This window comes from Pan paniscus, chromosome 5 (assembly GCF_029289425.2).
Source record: "Pan paniscus chromosome 5, NHGRI_mPanPan1-v2.0_pri, whole genome shotgun sequence".
Classification (NCBI taxonomy): Eukaryota; Metazoa; Chordata; class Mammalia; order Primates; family Hominidae; genus Pan; species Pan paniscus.
Genome location: NC_073254.2, coordinates 43,698,368 through 43,721,755, shown reverse-complemented (window position 1 = coordinate 43,721,755; position 23,388 = coordinate 43,698,368). Strand labels below are relative to the sequence as shown.

The 23,388-nt window shown below is 36.7% G+C and overlaps 2 protein-coding genes and 1 pseudogene across 3 annotated transcripts in view; 2 read left to right on the top strand and 1 right to left on the bottom strand.

Moving 5' to 3' along the window:
* Positions 1-1,488: 1,488 nt before the first annotated feature.
* On the top strand, positions 1,489-2,594 carry LOC100969613 (putative olfactory receptor 2B3). Its single transcript, XM_003829712.6, has one exon. It carries the CDS (start codon positions 1,554-1,556, stop codon positions 2,493-2,495), a length of 942 nt encoding a protein of 313 aa, XP_003829760.3. The 5' UTR covers positions 1,489-1,553; the 3' UTR covers positions 2,496-2,594.
* A 7,583-nt stretch (positions 2,595-10,177) lies between these two features.
* LOC100968916 (uncharacterized) overlaps positions 10,178-23,388 on the bottom strand; it is a 41,867-nt gene continuing 28,656 nt past the window's right edge. For both annotated transcript variants that reach the window (XM_055113304.1, XM_008955070.5), the window contains 2 exons: positions 23,212-23,263; positions 10,178-12,357 (listed from right to left, as the gene is read on the bottom strand). In XM_055113304.1, the coding sequence (XP_054969279.1) occupies positions 12,129-12,357; positions 23,212-23,263 (281 nt within the window). In that variant the 3' untranslated portion in view covers positions 10,178-12,128. The remainder of the gene's footprint in view (positions 12,358-23,211; positions 23,264-23,388) is intronic.
* Positions 11,485-12,080, top strand: LOC103783488 (GTP-binding protein SAR1a-like; annotated as a pseudogene).

Sequence of the window (23,388 nt, the reverse complement as noted above, 5' to 3'; positions counted from 1 at the left end):
TTTCTGTGTAGTCTTTTTCTGATATAAAAAATTGTATTAATGAGTAAAAATTGTATATATTTATAGTGTACAACATGATGTTTTGATATATGTGTACATTATAAAGTGGCTAAATCAAGTTATCTAATGTATGTATTACCTTACATATTTATCATTTTGTAAATTTACATGGACATTCAAAAAAGCCTAATCTCATATTCTCTTCTATTTTTCAAGCAAAGGTGTATTACTGTTATTTGCCAAAAAATAATGTGTATCCATAGCTAAAAAAAATCATATATAATGGAAGAAGTTAAAAATCTCAGGGTCATCTCTGTTCATTTTCATTTATTCATTCCATTATCAAATTATATTTTATATATCAGTGTTTTTACTCTGGAAAAGTTATCTTATTCTGTGGTAAATTGTGTCAATACTTATTTTCTCTTCTCTCTTCAGTCTATCTTTCTATTTTTATGCTTGCAAATTCAAATGGTGTAAACCACCTCAATGACATTTCATTTAAACATGCAAAGTACGCTGAAGAAACTTAGGTGCACTTAGGTAATATAACTAAATAACTGATGACTTTTACAGACTGAAGAAAATCAACTTGAATATATGACTTTTGGTTTGTTTCTATTTTAATTTATGACCACTTTTGTGCTGTATGCAGTCATTCTTATTGTACTATCTGTGTATTTAGGGGGAAATACGGTATAAAAGAAAGAATGATCTTTAAATCCTAGGTGTTAGTCTTGACCTCACCAATAATGAGTGTGCAAATTATTTATTCTTACTGAATCACAGAAGCAATAAAATGCAAACCATGACTGTGAGGGGTTTGATGAGAATTACAAAGAATGTATTTCACACACTGAGCAGTTTCTGGCACATGTTAAGTAAAGCAACAATTATGTTACCAGTTTTGCTATTTTAATTAAGGTATTTGCAGATGGGGAGATGACACCTGTGGTCATTACTATATATCACAAGTAACCATAATTTTATTACTAATACCCACGGTAGTTCTTTGTGGAAATGGACCTACATGCATGGCATTTAGGAGAAAGACACAACTCAAAAAAACACGTAAAGATGTTACTAAAAGAAGCAAAATTTCTTTAGATCAATTGCAGATTTAGATTCAACTCTTATAACCTCTATATTACTCAGCATTTTCAGGCCAAATTTAAAATAATTGGAGTAAAAGTAATATTTCTTTCTAAACTGTTTATTAAGATAGGTTAGGAGGTAAGAAGAGGAGAGAACATAAAATGCATTGAGAACTCACAATTTTCCATGTGTTATGCATATGTTACATACTTTATGTCATTTAAATGTAATGATTTTCTTTAAAGTAATTTAAACACTACTGAAAACACAGGAACTACTTTTAAGCTTAAACATAACCATATTATACTTCACAAGGGCTTTATTCACTTGACTAAATTGTATTTGATGCTTAGCTATTCATTAAATTTAATTCAGCTCCAGTAAGAGTATTCAATAAACAAACATTGATTGCTTTCCTATCTTACATTTTTTTAGGAGTGCGAAATAAGTGAGTCATCATGAATTGGGCAAATGAGAGCTCCCCAAAAGAGTTTATACTACTTGGCTTCTCAGATAGGGCTTGGCTACAAATGCCCCTTTTTGTGGTCCTGTTAATATCATACACAATCACCATATTTGGCAATGTGTCCATCATGATGGTGTGCATTCTGGATCCCAAACTTCATACTCCCATGTATTTCTTTCTCACTAATCTCTCCATCTTAGATCTCTGCTATACCACAACTACAGCCCCTCATATGTTGGTAAATATTGGTTGCAACAAAAAGACCATCAGCTATGCTGGCTGTGTGGCCCAACTCATCATCTTCCTGGCCCTAGGTGCTACAGAGTGTCTCCTTCTGGCTGTTATGTCCTTTGACAGATACGTGGCTGTTTGCAGACCCCTCCACTATGCAGTCATCATGAATTATTGGTTCTGCCTAAGGATGGCAGCCTTCTCATGGCTCACTGGTTTCGGCAACTCAGTGCTGCAGTCTTCCTTGACTCTTAACATGCCACGCTGTGGTCACCAGGAAGTGGACCACTTTTTCTGTGAGGTGCCTGCACTTCTCAAGTTGTCATGTGCTGACACAAAGCCTATTGAGGCTGAGCTCTTCTTCTTTAGTGTACTAATTCTTCTAATTCCAGTGACATTGATCCTCATCTCCTATGGCTTCATAGCTCAAGCAGTATTAAAAATCAGGTTAGCAGAAGGACGGCAAAAAGCATTTGGGACATGTGGGTCCCACATGATTGTGGTGTCCCTCTTTTATGGAACAGCCATTTATATGTATCTTCAACCACCTTCATCCACCTCTAAGGACTGGGGAAAGATGGTTTCCCTCTTCTATGGAATCATCACACCCATGTTGAACCCCCTCATCTACAGCCTTAGAAATAAAGATATGAAGGAGGCCTTCAAGAGGCTGATGCCAAGAATCTTTTTCTGTAAGAAATAAGAAATACTCCATTGTGATGAGAATCTTCTTAGTCTTTCCTTATCTTCAATGATGGTAATGACCTTTGAACTCATTTTCCTATTTTCCAGGCTCTGGTGATTTCACTGAATTCTGTCAACAGTTAGAAAATCCTTCCTCTGTTGGCTGGGTGCGGTGGTTCACGCCTGTAATCCCAGTACTTTGTGGGGGCCAAGGTGGGCAGATCACATGAGGTCAGGAGTTCGAGACCAGCCTGGCCAACATGGCGAAACCCCATCTCTACTAAAAGTACAAAAAAATTAGCAGGGCATGGTGGTGCACGCCTGTAATCCCAGATACTCAGGAGGCTGGGGCAAGAGAATCGCTTGAACCCAGGAGTCAGAAGTTGCAGTGAGCCCAGATCGCGCCACTCACTCCAGCGTGGGTGACAGAGTAGGAATCTGTCTCAGGAAAAAAAAAAGGAAAGAAAGAAAAGTCTTCTTCTGTTTAGGAAGCAATGCTGAACCCATATGACATGTCTTCAAAGTTAGAAACTCCTTTCTTTTCAGAAGTTCCCCCAATGTACTCTGTTCCTTGAGACAAGTCATGTCAATTTCCTATCAACTTCAGGGTAGTCAGGAGACTTTGTTGGATTGCCTTCCACTTGCATACTATTATTCTATAACCATCCTGTCTACGCCTTTAGTTAGGGATTTTAATATCCTTATAATTAAATTACCAGTTATTCCAAGCCAAAAATTATTCCATCAGAATCAAAGTCTTCAAACACTTTGAACCCTCTGATCTCTTGATAAAATTCATCATATGCACCTTTTCAGAACTGTTTTCGGTATGTAATTTGGCTTCAATCTAGCTGGCTTTGTTTTTGTTTTGTTTGAGAACGAATTTTACTCTTGTTGCCCAGGCTGGAATGCAATGGCACGATCTCAGCTCACTGCAACCTCCACCTCCTGGGTTCAAGCGATTCTCCTGCTTCAGCCTTCCAAGTAGCTGGGATTACGGATGCCCGCCACCATGCCCAGCTAATTTTTTGTATTTTTAGTAGAAACGGGGTTTCTTTGTGTTGGCCAGGCTGGCCTCGAACTCCTGACCTCAGGTGCTCCACCCATCTCGGCCTCCTAAATTGCTGGGATTACAGGCATGAGCCACTGCGCCCAACCAATCTAGCTGGTTTTAAACCAGCTAAGTGTGTGCGTCTCAATCTGGAAACCTTAAATGTCAGTTGAGTTTTATTTCAAATTCTATTTTCAATTCATCTCTTTATTCCTCTGGATAGCATTTATCCTTTCTTCCCTTTTGTTAAATTCCTTATTTGTCCCAAGTTCTACCTCAGGTATGTGGCATCTTTTCTAAATTATAGAGCTAATTATAGAAATGTTAATGGGAATCCTTTTTTCTCATATTGACCTGAATTAGCTTACTCTTTATCTGTGGTAGTCATTCAATAAACATTTATTGTTCACAAGACAGCAGTAGTCCAGAGGAGAAATATCACAGTTCCTCTGCTGAAGAAATGTGCTAGTTCCAGAAGGCAATGATTCTTAAACTGAGACATTTAAATGATGGTTTACAGTTAGTAATGTAAGGACACAGATGAGGCAACATTTTAGGCAACAGAGAAAGCTTTACAAAACAAAGCATTTCATCATTACAAGTAATTTAGCACAGTTAAACAATACAAAACCAGGCAAGATGAGGTTGACGTGGAATATAATTATATATTATATATAGTTCTATATCACATATAATTATGATAATGATATATTATATATAATTATAATATAATTATATTATATATTATAATATAATTATATTATATATTATTATATATAATTATATTATATAATTATCTTATATACAATTACAATTATATTATATATAATTATAATAATATTTAAATGACATTTCAAATAAGTGGAAAAAGAAGAGACTGAAGAAATGTCTGTTGAGTTTTATTTCAAATTCTATTTCAATTCATCTCTTTATTCCCCTGGATAGCATTTCTCCTTGTTTTTCCCTTTTGTCAAATTCCATATTTGTCCCAAGTTCTACCTCTGGCATGTGGAATGACCTCTTAATTATAGAGCTAATTATAGAAATGTTAATGGGAATCATTTTTCCTATATCGATCATATCTTCAGAAAACACAAAAAATGAAAGAACACAAAGGGATCCACCTTTTACCTGGATCTCTGTTGTTACCCAATCTACTTCTCCCAACTCACTACCAGCAGAGTTTGGGTTTTTTCGTGTGCATTATATCAGAAAATATTCCTATGTTTTCTGGTATTTAAAACATAATTGAAATAGCTGCAAATTGGGCCGGGCATGGTGGCTCACACCTGTAATCCCAGCACTTTGGGAGGCCGAGGCGGGTGGATCACGAGGTCAGGAGATCGAGATCATCCTGGATAACATAGTGAAACCCCGTCTCTACTAAAAATACAAAAAAATAGCCGGGCATGGTGGCAGGCGCCTGTAGTCCCAGCTACTCGGGAAGCTGAGGCAGGAGAATGGCGTGAACCCAGGAGGCGGAGTTTGCAGTGAGCCGAGATTGCGCCACTGCACTCCAGCCTGGGCGACAGAGCAAGACTCCATCTCAAAAAAAAAAAAAAAAAAAGCTGCAAATGTAATTTCACCAAGGAAGTGTATTAAAATCTATTTAACCACTTTCCTATTGTTGAACATATTTACACTCCTTGTTTTGATTATTGTTACTACTACTGCCAATAATTCAATATGAATTTGTGTCTAAATGTCAGTTTATATTCTGAAAAACTGAATTACTGGCTCTAATTATAAATTTCTTAGAAGATCTAAGAGTTAATAGATATGGTCAAATTGTGCTGTAGAAATTTTATAACATTCCACATTCCCAGATAGATCACTGTATATAGCAAATGAGAATGGTTGCTTCACGAGCTTTTGCAAACTCTGAGAGTTTCATCTTTTGATGAATATGCCAATTTTAGAAACAGAAACATTATCAAGTTCCTATTTGTTATTTCCTTGAGTATTTTGAAAGTAGTGTATTTTTCATAAATTGAATACATTAGGAATGTTTATAAATATCTTATTTTTTCTCCCCTTCTAGGCAGATGGTAAAATTGCACATCCCTGTCCTATCGAATGCAGACCTGGCTGTTTAATATGATTTGCCAATAAAATGTGAAGAGAAATGATGTGGGTTATTTTTTGATGACTTCAAAATCTAGTACATACTCTGCCATGTTCTCTTTCCCTCTGGCAATCAAAACAATGTTCCAGGTAGGTTCTCAATCAGCCTGAAACAAATGTTAGGAAATTAAAATATGAGGCACTGGCAAAAGGATCACATGGCAGATGATGAGGGATATGATAGTAAAGCTTGAAACTGAGAGGGGCCAAGATGGTCAGTGACAGAGCCAGGAAGAACATCTTCCACAACAGACCAGGATATCAGGAAGACTGGCATACTCCGAGCCGATCTTCGGAGGGAAGGCATTGAGAGTGGACAGAGGGAGGACATAGAACCTGAGCTGGAGGGTGAGAAACCTCGGAACTTTGCACGGAGTTGCAGAGTACCCGGACTCGTTTCTGGCCCATGTTCTTGGCCCGCAGTGACTCCTGGGGAAGAGGTCCGTTGAACACACGAGGAGTGGCCACTCTCGCCACAGACCTCCAGAATCCCAACTGCAGGAGACCCCATGACCCCGCGGACATTTGAGCTGGCAGGGAGAGCTATTTGGAAAGGTGGCAAGGACAGGACTTCAGCCTGTGAAAAGCCCAGAGGGTCTGACACAGGAACGGCTGCAGTGGAGCATGGCCAGAGACGCCCATTCCCCCAAAGCTCACCATGCTCCTCTAGGTTGTCTCAGCCTATGGTAACTGCCAGACCTGAACGGAGCAGGGCTATCTTACCTGTGGGATGGGACCAGTCTAATCTGAGTGCTCCCTTGTCTGCTGGCCTCTCCTGGGGTAGACTGGCTAAAGAAAATGTGCTACATATACACCATGGAATACTAAGCAGCCACAGAAAAAGAATTGGATGATGCCTTTTGCAGGAACATGGATGGAGCTGAAGACCATTTTCTTAAGCAAACTAACGTAGACACAGAAAACCAAATACCTCACACTCTCATTCATAAGTGAGAACTAAACACTGAGTACACATGAACACAAAGAAGGGAAAAGTAGACTCTGAGGCCTACTTGAAGGTGGTTTAGTTTTTTAAGGACTAAAAAACTACCTATCATATACTATGCTTATCACCTGGGTGGTGAAATAGTCTATACAACAAACCCCATGACATACGATTTACCTACGTAACAAACCTGCACATGTACCCCTGAACCTAAAGTAAAAGTCTAATAAAAAATGAGAGAGATTGAAATTATGGAGCCAGGTTTGGTGGCTCACACCTGTAATCCCACCACTTTGGGAGGCCAAGGTGGGCAGATTGCCTGAGCTCAGGAGTTCAAGACAAGCCTGAGCAAAGTAGTGAAAACTCATCTCTACAAAAAATACAAAAATTCATTGGGTGTAGGAGCAAACACTTGTAGTCCCAGCTACTAGGGGATGCTGAGGCAGAAGGATCACCTGAGCCTGGGAGGTTAAGGCAGCAGGGAGCCAAGATCACACCACTGCAGAGTACAGACAGAGAAGACCCTGTCTCAGAAAAAAGAAAGAAAGAGAAGAAAGAGAAGAAAGAGAGAAAGAAAGAAAAAGAAAGAAAGAAGAAAGAAAGACAGGGAGGGTGAAAGAAAGAGGAGAAAAAAGAAAGAAAAGAAAGAGAAAGAAAGAAAAAGAGAGAGAAAGGAAAGAAAAGAGAAAGAGAGAGGGAGGGAGGGAAGGGAAAGAAGAAAAAAAGGGAAGGAAGGAAGGAAAAAGGGAAGGGAGGGAGGAAGGAAGGGAGGGAGGGAGGAAGGGAGACTAAAGTGATCCATGTTATACAATAAGGAAACATTTCATAAACTATCACCTGCAATAACTTAGAAGGCAGATAATGAACCTAACAACTGAGTGGAACCCGAGGGTTATGAAGAACAATGGATGGAGGAGCTACTTTTCAATGAGTGGGATATAGGGACATTTCCAAACTCACATTTGGAACGCCTCACAATAACTGCCCAGTGGTTACAGTGATTGTTTAACTTCTGGGAAGACATTTTAAGGGCAGAGTGTGTTTTGCAACTTTTATTTCCCTCTATCACAACAATCTAGAGAACTTTGGATAGTGTCTACTTCATCAGTTTGGATCCCTAATGCACAATGACATGGACGAGTCCCTAGCAACATTCAATAAACACAAAACATAAGCAAAAATGAAATATTTGTTGGTTTAAGCCATTATGATGGACTTGTTTACCAGCATATGTTAATTGGCCATTTAAAAAAAAAATAATATTATGGAGAAATACTCACTGTTAAGTGGTGGAGAAAACTCAAGAAACGATTCTACACTTAGAACATGACCCTAATTTTATGTATACCTATATGTGTAAGAAAACACTAGAAATAAGTTCACCAAGCTAACTGTGGTGAGGTAAGTGACAGGATATCAGGAAATTTTTATTCCAGGCTTCTTATTTTTCTGTATTTTCTGATTTCATCATACAATTTCTTAAGTATTAGGAAAAAGGCTAAACATCATAAAACTGGTGCTCTAAGTCTATTTCACCTTGAAAAGTCTTGCATTAATGTTTATTTGCTTCCCATTAGACACTATCTTAAAGCCATAATAACCTAAAGTTGAATTTTATTTGAAATAAAAATTATTGATAGTGAAATTTTTATTAATGTATTTATAAATTTGGCAACTAATTTTAGAAATATCTACTCCAACCTTCAAGCTTACCATTAATAATTTCCCAAAGTCTTCTTAAAAATAATTTTATAAATATTTATACTTTGGGGGGCATTAGTAACTTAAATAACAAAAATAAGATGGGTTGAGCTCTAAAATTTGAATCACCATCAAAGTTCTAAAATATTTTTATATTACTTGTATCTACATTATTATCACATACCACCTAAATCAGAGACACTTAAATTTTCTCTGCCTTCCTAAGTGCACATCCAGAGCAAAGATATTATATATAGATATATAGTATATACAGATATTAAAATAGTTATAAATTTGCCTAATGTTTTTCAATCGCTTACTATACATACAGATTTTGCTATTTGCCGAGTATTTGTTAGTGAATAAGACAGACACAATTCCTTCCCTCACAAACTTTATAGTCTAGTGGGAGAAAGAAAACAAATAATAATACTAAACATGTAATTACAAGTTGTACTAAGTACTATAAAGTAAAAATGACAAGGCTTCATGAATAAAATGGATGGGTGATTAGTTTAAACCAGGAAAGGTTCAAGGAAAGCTCTTCTAGGGAAGTGTCATTTAGGCTCAGATCTATAAGTGAAGTAGTAAATTCTTCAGAGTAGACAAAACAGTAGATGCTAAGGCCTTGATCTGGCAGGAAGTATCATAACCACAAGTGTTCTTTTTATTGTCATCTTTTTATTTAATGTAGTTTACTACATTTTACATTTATAATGTATTTTTAATGTAATTTTTAAAGTTGCAAGTATAATACAGAACTTTAAATACCCTTTTCCAGAGTCATCATTCATTTACATTTGCCTTACTTTTACACATATGTAATATATAAATGTAGTTTTCATATCTATGAAATTTTTCCTAACCTTTTTATTACTACATACACTTTAGTGTATAGTTGCTAAGGACATTAACTTCCATACATAGCCAGTACAATAATAAAAACTGGGACATTTTACAGTCATATAATACTATTATGTAATCAATAGTTCATATTCAGATCTTGTTAATTATCTCCAAAATGTTCTTTATATTTTCTCCCATTCAGGAGCCAATAATGATGCAACATTTCAGAAAAGTGTATAAGGATAGTTTGTCTTAAAATCGATGCTGTTAACTTTAGTCACTTGACTAACATGGTGTCCCCCAGATCTCATTATGCTTTTTTCCTGAGAAATTAATAAGTAATTTGTGGCAGACAGCATAACTATGTAAATGTCTTAAACTTTCACCCACTAATTTTAACATCTATTAATAATTCTCCAATCCTAGTATGCCCTCTCTATTTATTAACTGATGTGCCATTAAGAGTTTTCCCTTTTCCCCCTTCATGTATTCATTTTTTATATTTTTATCAGTATATACTCATAAATTTCTATTTTATATCGCTATTTTACCTTTTTTTATTATTACAGTTTTTCTGGGGTACATGTGCAGGACGTGAAGGTTTGTTACATAGGTATACATGTGCCATGGTGGTTTGCTGCACCCACCAACCCGTCATCTACATTAGGTATTTCTCCTAATGCTATCCCTCCCCAAGTCCTCCACCCCTGACAGGCCCCAGTGTGGGATGTTCCTCTCCCTGTTCCATGTGTTCTCATTGTTTAACTCCCACTTATGAGTGAGAACATGCAGTGTTTGGTTTTCTGTTCTTGTGTTAGTTTGCTGAGAATGATAGTTTCATTAACTAGATTAACTGTGTAGTAAGAATTTATCATTCACTTTTCACTTCCACACCAGCAGGATGACGTAAGGAAACTAATACCATCAAAAAGGATCATGTTTTAAAATTATGAATTGGGTGGGAGTGGATTTAGACAGAAAAGAAATAAAAACAAAGGGTATACGTATATCAAATCATCACACTGCACACCTTGAATATATACAATCTTTATTGTCAATTAAATATTGTTTTAAAAAATAAAGGACCAGAAGCTGAATATAGTTATAGAATGCAGCAAATGATGAAAACAAAAGTGGGAGCAAAGAACAAGCCTGAGATGATCGGTGTGAACTTGGCTAGAAGGATCCAGATTGCTAGATCTGCTGCTAATTGTGAAGCATGGGTGAAAAAAGCAATTACTTTAAAAACAAGCCCATGGCCAAAAGTTTTCAGGACCCATATTTTCAAAATTCCAGATTCCATGATTTTTAATCATGTTTAAATAACATTAATGTATGTTAATATCTTCTTGACACAATGTTTTTATGGTTTAAATAAAATGAGGAACTTTAATGTAGTCAATGGAAGGTAAAAAGTCTATACTGTGTTGGGTTATTGTGGAAGAAATTATTGAAGACTTCTTTTGTCTGTATGTGGAACTAGGATTATTATGGCTCTATGATAGCAGAAATCTAAAGAAATAATATCTTGAGAAAAACTATAAATAAAAGAAAATTAGATCTTGGCACCTAAAATAATAATCTTAATTTCCCCCTTGTGATCCAAGGAAATTTTTATAAAATTGTTAAGGCAGATTCAGTTTCCTTGGCTTCTCTTAGACCTGAGTCCATTATAAATAACAGGTGCCAAAATTTATCATTTCATTTTATTATGGCAAGGAAGTTAGAGGGAAGCATACCCACTAAGGAATTGCTATAATGACCCTTACCAAGAAATTTCAACTCTATTATCTGTACAGAGAACAAAGTTTCACAGCTTTATAGAGTGAGTGGCAACCCTATAAAGTACTTTTTTTGAAGTACCTTTAGAACAAGATCGTGTCCTTTGCAGGGACATGGATAGAGCTGGAAGCCATTATGCAGGAACCATTATGCAGAAAACCAAACCCTGCATGTTTTCACTCATGGAATGATGAGCTGAGCAATGAGAAAACATGGATACAGGGAGGAGAACAACACACAGTGGGGCCTGTCTGGGGGTGGAGAGGGGAGGGAGAACATCAGGAAAAATAGCTAATGCATGCTGGGCTTAATACATACGTGATGGGTTGATAGGTGCAGCAAACCACCATGGCACACGTTTACTTATGTAACAAACCTGCACATCCCACACATGTATCCCAGAACTTAAAATAAAATAAATTTTTTAAAAGTACCTTCCTTACCTCTAAAGAGTAAGTAGGTTTTCATATTTGAAAATATTTGGGGTGTGCTCTGAGGGAGGGCCTGGGCCACCCACCGTTGCTGGAGGAGCCCTTCAGGCCATAATAAGCATGAATAATGTCTTTCCTCTTTGAGTGGATCTACAATGGCTTCGGCAGTGTGCTCCAGTTCCTAGGACTCTACAAGAAATTTGGAAAACTTGTATTTTTGGGTTTGGACAACGCAGGCAAAACCACTCTTCTTCACATGCTCAAAGATGACAGATTGGGTCAACATGTTCCAACACTACATCCGACATCAGAAAAGCTAATAATTGCTGGAATGACTTTTACAACTCTTGATCTTGGTGGACACAAGCAAGCATGTCAGGTTTGAAAAAATTATCTCCAAGCAATTAATGAGATTGTTTTTCTGGTGGATTCTGCAGATCATTCTGGCCTCATGGAATCTAAAGTTGAGCTTAATGCTTTAATGACTGATGAAATAATATCCAATGTGCCAATCCTTATATTGGGTAACAAAATAGACAGAACAATGCAATAAGTGAAGAAAAACTCTTTGAGATATTTGGGCTTTCTGGACAGACCACAGGAAAGAGGAACATGGCCCTTTAGGAGCTGAACGCTCACCCCACTGAAGTGTTCATGTGCAGTGTGCTCAAGAGGCAAGGCTAGGGCGAGGGATTCTGCTGGCTCTCCCAATGTATTGACTGATGTTTGGACAGAGAAAATAAGAGTTTTTCTCCTCTGGACTGATCCTGTTCACAGCTTCTTCATGGACTTTTCTAATAGAACAATGAAAGGTCTCCAATCATGTCTAGCATTGAGAAGCCAAGAGTCACTGTCTACTCTCATCACCCAGTGGTGAAATGTTCTCTTCTCCACACTGTTGGGGAGGTAATGCTGCCCCATGTGCTGGTACAGGTCAGTATCCTGGGGCTTGGAAGCTGGCAGGGCTTGCTGAGTAAAGCTGTGTGCCATTATGGGGCACCTGAAAAGAAAAACACATCTCACCACTCTGGTTGATTTCAAAAGAAAGTGATTCTATTTTTAAAGAAAGTGTTGTTAATATAATTGATACCCCTTCTAACTTTTCGAGTTCAAAATTTACTTAGTCCAGAGTTTTCTATTCTTTTTTAAACTAATGAATGACATTTAGATACTTCATAAAATTATGAACAGATACACATTGGAGGCCAGAGCTCATTTGGGTAAACTCACTCCTGCTGAGTTAGCAGGTTGGTGAGAGAAGCTCCCCTGAGCTCACCTGTCTCTCTAACTGCCTTGGAGAAGGTGGCATTACCTTGTGAACAGAGAACCAGAAAAGGGGCAGAATCCTGGCCTTGTAATTGCGGCAGGTTTCCACTGTGGTAAGCTAGGGTCATTCCTTCTCAAGGAATGAGTAGCAGATCATTCACTATTGAGCAGTTAATTATAGTGTAAGTTACTGTTATTATTCTTATTTATAAAGTTATAGGTTTCAGCCAGTCTTTACTTTTATACTTTGGTGAAATTTTATTTCCCTCTATAGCACCTTCCTTTTTCATTTTCAGTTATAAAAAGTAACTTTCACCTCATGAAAAAGTTGAGAACATCTCTTATGTTGTCACATACTGCAGGTGTGTCAGTTACTTTTGCACAGATTCTAGAGGAAAATTTTTCTGAATAGGAAGACAGGACAAAGTTAACAGCTTAAGGGCTCTTAATTCTGTGAGTTGAGGACTTAAATGTATTGTAGCACTTGTCTGAATGCAGGAAAAATTTACTCACTGGGCTTTAAAATTTCCATTTGCAGAATTTGGTCTCTATTGGATTTTTCCTGAGCTCTTTGTCTTACATCTTATCTCCTTAGATATCTACGTTGCTGTGTTTAAAGTAAAGGTTAACATCTGTAGCTTTTCCAGGTGTGTTTGTGTGGAGTTTTTTAATATGAAATTGCCTTTCCCCATTGTAGAAATAAGCTGGGGGGAAACACTAACTCAAAAACTTTCTGTAGAGCTGTTCCTTTGGAAGCAGCATCACTTATTGGCAGTAAAGACTCAGGATAAAAGCAACAGCATCCCTACCACGGTGATGAGGATTGATTTTATAGCATTCCATTTTCTTAGTGTCACATGTGAAATTGGATTTTTATGATCTTAACCTAAATTCTACCCTTGTAGTAAAAGATCAAAAGATAAGATCTCCTAGGAAAAGACAGGAGATAGGAGATGAAAAGTTAGGAGGTTATCTTTATTCTAATGTGAGGGTAGGGAAAATGTGGATAACATATTATTGGGGAGAGAGTATAGTTATTTAGTTGGAGTTCTCAGTCTTCAGTACTGACTTGTTCGGGAAACATACTTTTTCACTGCCAGGTACTGAATGCAGAGGCTCAGTGAAGTATATTTCTGGGAAGTGCATGCATTTCATTTATTAGCAAGCATAGCTGGATTAAGATAAAACTGTTTGGAAAGGGGTTAAAGCCTTAACTGAACAAATCTAGCTAACAGTGAATGAACTAGATAGTTAACTTGCATTTTTTTTAAATTTTCCTTTGGTTAAAGGTTCCCCATACTTCTCTTATCAGAGACATGAGAAGTATGATTGCTTCCATGTTGGTTTTCTTACTTTTAGTTTCGGATTTTTTTTCCCTATTTGTCCCTAGTAACTTTGTTGCAAGCTAGAAAACTGTGGGTTCTACGTAGGGCAGCTGCTGTGAGGAGCTCAGCTCTAAACACAGGATCAGCGCCTTGTACAGGAATTCTCATGAATTAAGATGTTTCATTCTGTTTTATCAGAGTGCATGTATGTCCTATTTCAGAAAAAGTAAAACAGTCATTTACAAAAGAAAGTCAATCTGTATCCTAAGCATTTTAATTAAAAGTTAAAGCATAAATAAATAAATAAACAATAAATCAAAAGATTTGGGATCCTTTCAATCAAATAAATAACTATTAAAGACCTCTGATATGACATAAAGCCACTGAATACAGAAAGAACATTCAATCTTTATCCCCAATTAACACTGAATTCTGATGGAAGAAAAAGATTAATGTTCTTTTTTGCACGAAAAGAGGGTACCCCTAAAAAATATCAACACTGATTTAGGCAACTGTTGTATATGAGTAGAAATGATCTATTTAGCTTGATTGATTTAATCTTTTTATACAACCACATGCATGTTGTGATCTCCTTATGAAAATTTGCATACTAAAAAAACTATTTTAAAAAAGGCTACTGTGGGCACACTGCCTATAGGATAGCCCTGCTAGGCAAGGAGCAGTTAAAAAAAGTATAAATAAATTGACACCTATTAATACTAATACTAATCATTATAATTTAAAACATTGAAACATGTTTTTGAAAAATAATCTATGGTACTGTTTGCATTTGTGAGCATTTCCACTGATTAAAAACATATGTGTACTGATATTAAAATCTAGAAATCATTAACATCAGATTCAAGACAAGGGATCTGAGTAATGTAGGGAAATAAAATGGTAGAAAAAACAACCCTTCTGAGACTTCTTATGGGAATATAAGGACATGGTTAATATTTGGATACAAAGAAAAATTAACTATCAGATATACACTTAAAATCAAACAGGGAACTTTATTTCATGAAAAATAACCAACCCAACATTGAGTATTGGACTTAATAAAGCGTGTTCACACATATGGTGCTAATTAATCTCCACAACAGAGCAAGATAGATAAAGAAGTTTCTGAATATTTAAGCAAGACCTAAAATGTACATGTATTAGTAATTGGGAAGTGGACTAAATCTAGATTTTCTAATATCATTCTTGTTTCTTTTCTACTATGCCAGTATTGTTCAAATTTTTTACCATTACCTATAGTAAGGAATATATTGTACATCAGAATCCAGGTCATACAAACACATATATAAAATGAGTGATGAGAATAAGTAAAATAAATCAATAAAATAGTATATAACTACGTAATAGATTACAACTCACAATGTGAAAAGCACTAACATATATCATACTGTATAACTGCTGATACTTTAATGACCTTATATCACTTGACTGTGCAATGAATTATCTTGTCTTGTAAGTACTGAACGTGTTGCAAGGAACCATTTCCTTTCAGCTGTGTGCTTCCTTTTATGACAAAAGTTTTATGTTGGCAATTGTCATTCCAGGATTTGGGAAGAAGAGGTAAGGAATAGCACTATGTTGTTTCTATGCAAATCAGACTGATCCACGTGGAGCTCAGTGAGTTCTGAACTCACCTACATCAACTCACAAATTGAACCAGAACATGACCAGGGCCAACAGATTTTGGATGAAAGAAATTAACACGTGTTAGTTAGCATGGGTAGTTCTTGGGCATTCTTTAAAATTATTCATTTCTCCATCTGATTCATTTTTCTAATATAAGATTAATTATGTTTCCCATTACTTAATCATTATTCTGTAAAAGTTTGCTATATTGCATTTCTTGGGTAAGATACAGAGATTTATTGATCTTCCTTTTAGAGGCACTAGAAAGGTAACATTTTGGCCTTTAGATAAAATTTTTCATGCTTACAAGTGTCAAATCACATCAGTTTAGTTCCATCACAGAGAAAACCCCTTCATAACTCAGTTTATTTTACTTAACTGAATAAGTGGACTATCAGAAAAATTCAATACTAAAGTAGCCTTTCCTTTCCCTCAAATCCACCAACAAGAGCAATGACAGGAATCTGGGCAATGCAATTGCTCGAAAGATCTTCATTCTCTGGGGTTTCTTTGACCACCCCTAGCCGGAAATGTTTCTCTTCATAATGGGGCTTGTTGCTTATCTCTGCATACTGGTGGGCAACATCTCAATTATTGTGGTACCCAGGGGATATTTTAGGGGAGCACCAAATGCATCATTTTAGCTGTGATGTCTTTGGATCCTTACATTGCCATCTGCAAACACTTGAGGTACCCAGCTATCATGCATCAGCAACTCTGTGTCCTCCTAGTGGCCATGGCATGGCTAAGCAGTTTGGCCAACTCTACTTCAGTCATCCCTTGCCGTCCAGCTGCCACTAGGCGGTAACAAGGTGGACGACTTTCTGTGTGAGGTCTCAGCGATGATCAAGATATCATGTTTTGACACCACATTCAATGTATCTATGCTCTCCATTGTGAGGATATTTTAGTCCCTCGTTCTCTAATTAATTATCTTTGTTTACTGTGGATTCATTGTAGCTACTGTGCTGAGGATTCAGTCCTCAGGGGGAAAGAAGGAGGTCTTCAACACATGTGGTTCTCATATTGTATCTCTCCTCTATGGGCCTGTAATTAGCATGTATGTACAGCCCTCTGCCAACTCCCAGGACAAAAACAAATTCATGTCCCTGTTCTACAGTTTGGTGACTCCTATGCTTAACCCTTTTATCTACACTTTGAGCAACAGGGACATAAAAGGGGCAATGAGAAGGCTTCTTGTCTTTTTGTATCACCAGGAAGAGAACAAAAGTAATTATTTTTATACTCCACATTCTTCATATACAGGTCAGAAGATCTCCTGTTCTAAAATTACATGTTGATTTAACCTCCTCCAAAATTGTTAGCATTCTTTACTACCCACCCTGTCTACATATATGCTTTTGTACCACACAATGGGGTTTGTTGGATATCATTTCAAGTGTGAATCCTAATCCTCAGATTGTCTGCAATTTGCATGGTAGTGAGAACTATGTCCTTATATTCCTTTGTATTTATCTAGAAATATCCATAGGCATCTAAAAAGTGGGCAATAAATAAATGTTAATAGACTGACTCATTTACTCAGAGCAAAAATCAAGTCCTATCATTTTATGTGTTACTTTGAAAAATATATATGAGTAATATAGACTGCAGTTTACCTTCTTGTTATTATGAATGTGATTTAAAGGCTAATCTTTTATTTGCAAATTAACTTTTTATGGATTGCCAGCAAGATCAAATAGGTTAATATCTCATATTCCATAACTGACCCTCTCAACCACAAATTCATTGATCCTTTACAAATAAAATAATTCAAAAATAATATCTGACTCTTTCCTATCGATCTTAATGGGATTTCTTCCTTTTGAGGTATTTGACTGAAGTAATTATTTCTAGGTTATCAGATGGAGAAGTTAAAATCTTCAGAAATTTCTATGTTGTCTCTTAATATTGAGAGCCACTCACCCTTCAATGGGAAGACAACCTACCTAGAATGAGAAAATTAGATGTATTTGGTAGGTAACCGAAGGATTAAATCGTCTCATCATTTAAAATCAGAATATTCAGCAGAAGGAAAATGGAAAAAGAAGGCAGAGCACAACCTGGGGCAAATATAAAATAAACTAGCTATCAGACCGTCAATTTTGAGATAGAGGTGACAAAGTAGAAAGTTGGATAATGATGTAAGAAGGCAGTGTTCTGTTGACTTTATCCATAACATCAACTCTCCTCATTATAAATCCATAATTTTTCTTATACTTCCTCTGCTCCCCTGTCTTTCAACTTGTGTTTAAGAAAAACATTTGTTTTTCTAACAACTACATACATTCATTTGAGGCCTTCACACATCTGCCCATCCTTCATGTATTTCCACTGTGCTCTTCTGAATGACAAGAACAAAATCTATTAACACACAATGTGCAAACCGCTGATACAGAAATATTATATATTATAGTTTTGCCATTGTTGGAGACAAGGAAACATCACTCTTTTGGAGGAAAGTTGACTCCCTGGCATACCAACATGTCTGTAAGGACTAGGCCTGATTTCACTGTGTACCTCTCCTTCATAGTACTGACCTGTATTGAGAGAATGGGCTCTAAATAAGTATTTTTTAAATAAATGAATGAATGATAAGTATTACCCACTGTCCTAATTACCTACTATTAAAACCTATATAACAGAATCATGCAAAAATGTGTCATATACTAAACAATGAGTGTAGCAAAAGAGGTTTGTAGCTGAATGTTTTTTTAAATTTTTTATCTCCATAGGTTTTTAGGTAACAGGTGGTATTTGGTTACATAAGTTCTTTAGTGGTGATTTGTGAGATTTTGGTGCACCCACCACCTGAGCAGTATACACTGAACTCAATTTGTAGTCTTTTATCCCTCCCTCCCCTCCTACCCTTTCCCCCACCCAGTCCCCAAAGTCCATTGTATCCTTCTTATGCCTTTGCATCCTCATTGCTTCGCTCCCTCTTATGAGCAAGAACATACAATATTTGGTTTTCCATTCCTGAGTTACTTCATTTAGAATAATAGTCTCCAATCCCATCTAGGTTGTTGTGAATGCCATTAATTCATTCCTTTTTATGGCTGAGCAGTATTCCATTGTGTGTGTGTGTGTGTGTGTGTGTGTGTATATATATATATATATATACACACATATATATATCACAGTTTCTTTATCTATTCGTTGATTGATGGGCATTTGGACTGGTTCCACATTTTTGCAATTGCAAATTGCGCTGCTATAAACATGCATGTGCAAGTATATTTTTCGTATAATGACTTCTTTTCCTCTGAGTAGATACCCAGTAAGGGGATTGCTGGATCAAATGGTAGTTCCACTTTTAGTTCTTTAAGGAATCTCAACACTGTTTTCCATAGTGGTTGTACTAGTTTACATTCCCATCGGCAGTGTAGAAGTGTTCCCTTTCACCACATCCATGCCAATATATATTTTTTAAAAATTTTTTATAATGGTCATTCTTGCAGGAGTAAGGTTGGTATCTCATGGCAGTTTTGATTTGCATTTCTCTGATCATTAGTGATGTTGAGCATTTATTCATATGTTTGCTGGCCATTTGTATATCTTCTTTTGAGAATTGTCTATTCATGTCCTTAGCCCACCTATTGATGGGATTGTTTGATTTTTTCTTGCTAATTTGTCTGAGTTCCTTGTAAATACTGGATTATTAGTCCTTTGTCAGATGTACAGATTGTATAGATTGTGAAAAATTTTCTCCCACTTTGTGAGTAATCTACTCTGCTGACTGTTCTTTTGCTGTGCCAAAGCTCTTTAGTTTCATTAAACCCCACCTATTTATCTTGGATTTTGTTGCATTTGCTTTTGGGTTCTTGGTCAGAAATCTTTGCCTGAGCCAATGTCTAGAAGGTTTTTTTCAATGTTATCTTCTAGAATTTTTATAGTTTCAGGTCTTAGGTCTTAGATTTAAGTCTTTGATCCATCTTTTTTTTTTTTTTTTTTTTAGACAGAGTCTTGCTCTGTCCCCCAGGCTAGAGTGCAGTGGCTCAATATCAGCTTACTGCAAGCTCTGCCGCCTGGGTTCACGCCATTCTCCTGCCTCAGCCTCCCGAGTAGCTGGGACTACAGGTGCCCGCTGCCATGCCCAGCTAATTTTTTGTATTTTTAGTAGAGACGGGGTTTCACCATGTTAGCCAGAATGGTCTTGATCTCCTGACCTCGTGATCCACCCGCCTCGGCCTCCCAAAGTGCTGGGATTACAGGCGTGAGCCACCGCACTCAGCTTTGATCCATCTTGAGTTGATTTTTGTATAAGGTGAGAGATGAGGATCCCAGTTCATTATCCTACATATGGCTTGCCAATTATCCCAGCACCATCTGTTGAATAGCGTGTCCTCTCCCCACTTTATGTTTCTGTTTGCTTTGTCAAAGATCAGTTGGTTATAAGCATTTGGTTTTATTTCTTGGTTCTCTATTCTGTTCCATGGGTCTGTGTGCCTACTTTTATACCCATACCATGCTGTTTTGGTGACTATGGCCTTACAGTATAGTTTCAAATCAGGTAATGTGATGCCTCCAGATTTGTTCTTTTTGCTTAGTCTTGCTTTGGCTTTGTGGGCTCTTTTTTGGTTCCACACGAATTTTAGGATTGTTTTTTCTAGTTCTATGAAGAATGATGGGGTTGGGTCATATGCTGAGTTTATTTTAAGCTTTATAAGAAACTGCCAAGTGGTTCCTCAAAGTGATTTTAACATTTTGCATTCTCATCAGTAATAAATAAGAGTTCCCCTTGTTCTGCATTTTTTTTCTAGCATTTACTATTGTCAGGGTTTTTTTTTTTTAGCCAGTAGAACATTATGTGGGAATTTTTCTGTCTTGTTGCCTAATATTTAATATTTATAATTTCATAATATTTAAATTTTATTTACTTATTTTCATAATATTTAATATTTAATTATTTCATAATATTTAAATTTTGCTTCTTGGCCTGCAAAACCTGAACTATTTTCCATCTGGCTCTTGTGGGGAAAATTCGCTGATCTCTGGTCTTTCCTATGGATTTTCCTAACTCATTGAACCTCATTGAGGTTCAACTGAACTATAAGTCAATAACTATAAGCTTTTTAAATATGGGAAATAGTGAGTCTTTGATAGGAACAAGTAATTTTTTCCAATTTTTCTTTAAGAATTTTGGCCTATGTACACAAGACAGGGATGCCCTCTCTCACCACTCCTATTCAACATAGTGTTGGAAGTTCTGGCCAGGGCAATCAGGCAGGAGAAAGAAATAAAGGGTATTCAATTAGAAAAAGAGGAAGTCAAAGTGTCCCTGCTTGCAGATGACATGATTGTATATCTAGAAAACCCCATCGTCTCAGCCCAAAATCTCCTTAAGCTGATAAGCAACTTCAGCAAAGTCTCAGGATACAAAATCAATGTGCAAAAATCACAAGCATTCTTATACACCAATAACAGACAGAGAGCCAAATCATGAGTGAACTCCCATTCACAATTGCTTCAAAGAGAATAAAATACCTAGGAATCCAACTTACAAGGAATGTGAAGGACCTCTTCAAGGAGAACTACAGACCACTGCTCAATGAAATAAAAGAGGATACAAATGGAAGAACATTCCATGCTCATGTGTAGGAAGAATTAATATTGTGAAAATGGCCATACTGCCAAAGGTAATTTATAGATTCAGCACCATCCCCATCAAGCTACCAATGACTTTCTTCACAGAATTGGAAAAAATTACTTTAAATTTCATATGGAACCAAAAAAGAGCCCACATTGCCAAGTCAATCCTAAGCCAAAAGAACAAAGCTGGAGGCATCACACTACCTGACTTCAAACTATACTACAAGGCTACAGTAACCAACACAGCATGGTACTGGTACCAAAACAGAGATATAGACCAATGGAACAGAACAGAGCCCTCAGAAATAACGCCGCATATCTACAACTATCTCATCTTTGACAAATCTGACAAAAATAAGCAATGGGGAAAGGATTCCCTATTTAATAAATGGTGCTGGGAAAACTGGCTAGCCATATGTAGAAACCTGAAACTGGATCCCTTCCTTACACCTTATACAAAAATTAATTCAAGATGGATTAAAGACTTCAATGTTAGACCTAAAACCAGAAAAACCCTAGAACAAAACCTAGGCAATACAATTCAGGACATAGGCATGGGCAAGGACTTCATGTCTAAAACACCAAAAGCAACGGCAACAAAAGCCAAAATTGACAAATGGGATCTAATTAAACTAAAGAGCTTCTGTACAGCAAAAGAAACTACCATCAGAGTGAACAGGCAACCTACAGAATGGGAGAAAATTTTTGCAACCTACTCATCTGACAAAGGGCTAATATCCAGAATCTACAATGAACTCAAACAAATTTACAAGAAAAAAACAAACAACCCCATCAAAAAGTGGGCGAAGGACATGAACAGACACTTCTCAAAAGAAGACATTTATGCAGCCAAAAGACACATGAAAAAATGCTCATCATCACTGGCCATCAGAGAAATGCAAATCAAAACCACAGTGAGATACCATTTCACACCAGTTAGAATGGCGATCATTAAAAAGTCAGGAAACAACAGGTGCTGGAGAGGATGTGGAGAAATAGGAACACTTTTACACTGTTGGTGGGACTGTAAACTAGTTCAACCATTGTGGAAGTCGGTGTGGTGATTCCTCAGGGATCTAGAACTAGAAATACAATTTGACCCAGCTATCCCATTACTGAGTATATACCCAAAGGATTATAAATCATGCTGCTGTAAAGACACATGCACATGCATGTTTATTGCGGTACTATTCACAATAGCAAAGACTTGGAACCAACCCAAATGTCCAACAATGATAGACTGGATTAAGAAAATATGGCACATATACACCATGGAATACTATGCAGCCATAAAAAATGATGAGTTCATTTCCTTTGTAGGGACATGGATGAAGCTGGAAACCATCATTCTCAGCAAACTATCACAAGGACAAATAACCAAACACCGCATGTTCTCACTCATAGGTGGGAATTGAACAATGAGAACACATGGTCACAGGAAGGGGAACATCACACGCCAGGGCCTGTTGTGGGGTGGGGGGAGGGGGGAGGGATAGCGTTAGGAGATATATCTAATGTTAAATGACGAGTTACTGGGTGCAGCACACCAACATGGCACATGTATACATATGTAACAGACCTGCACGTTGTGCACATTTACTCTAAAACTTAAAGTATAATAAATAAAAAAAGAATTTTGGCCTATGTATAACTATGATATATCAATTTTAAAATGCAAGACAAAGACAGACATTTTCTGTAGGTATCTGTTACTTAATGTGCATGGCTGATCTTTTTAGTTGCCTTTAAAATGTTCTGTATTTAATTAATTCATTCTAATATAAATATTCTGTGAATCTTTATTGTATTTTCTCAATACAATTTAGAACTTTAACTTTCTGAGGAAGGTTTTGAACCTCACTTTTCAATTGAATTTCCTGACGGTCAAATTGCTTAACCCATTCTGAATACTTTTACTGTAATTTTTACAGGCTTTAATGACAAGAGGCTTGAGGAAAGGGAGCCTGTTTTGCCCTTTACACCGGACACACAGAAGGCACCATCCATAAGAAACGAATGCTTACCAGGTAATGAAATTTGCTGGTACCTTGATCTTGAACTTCCCAGCCTCCAGAACTGTAAGCAATAAATTTATGTTGTTTACATAAAAAAGAAAATAAAAATACATGAAGAAGAATTACCCAGTGTTTCTCTCACATCCTTTACAGACTTCTAAACAATACAAACTCTTTAAATTGTAA

Excerpts from the sequence above, each read along its gene's own strand:
- LOC100969613 (XM_003829712.6), top strand. The coding sequence starts at position 1,554 with ATGAATTGGGCAAATGAGAGCTCCCCAAAAGAGTTTATACTACTTGGC.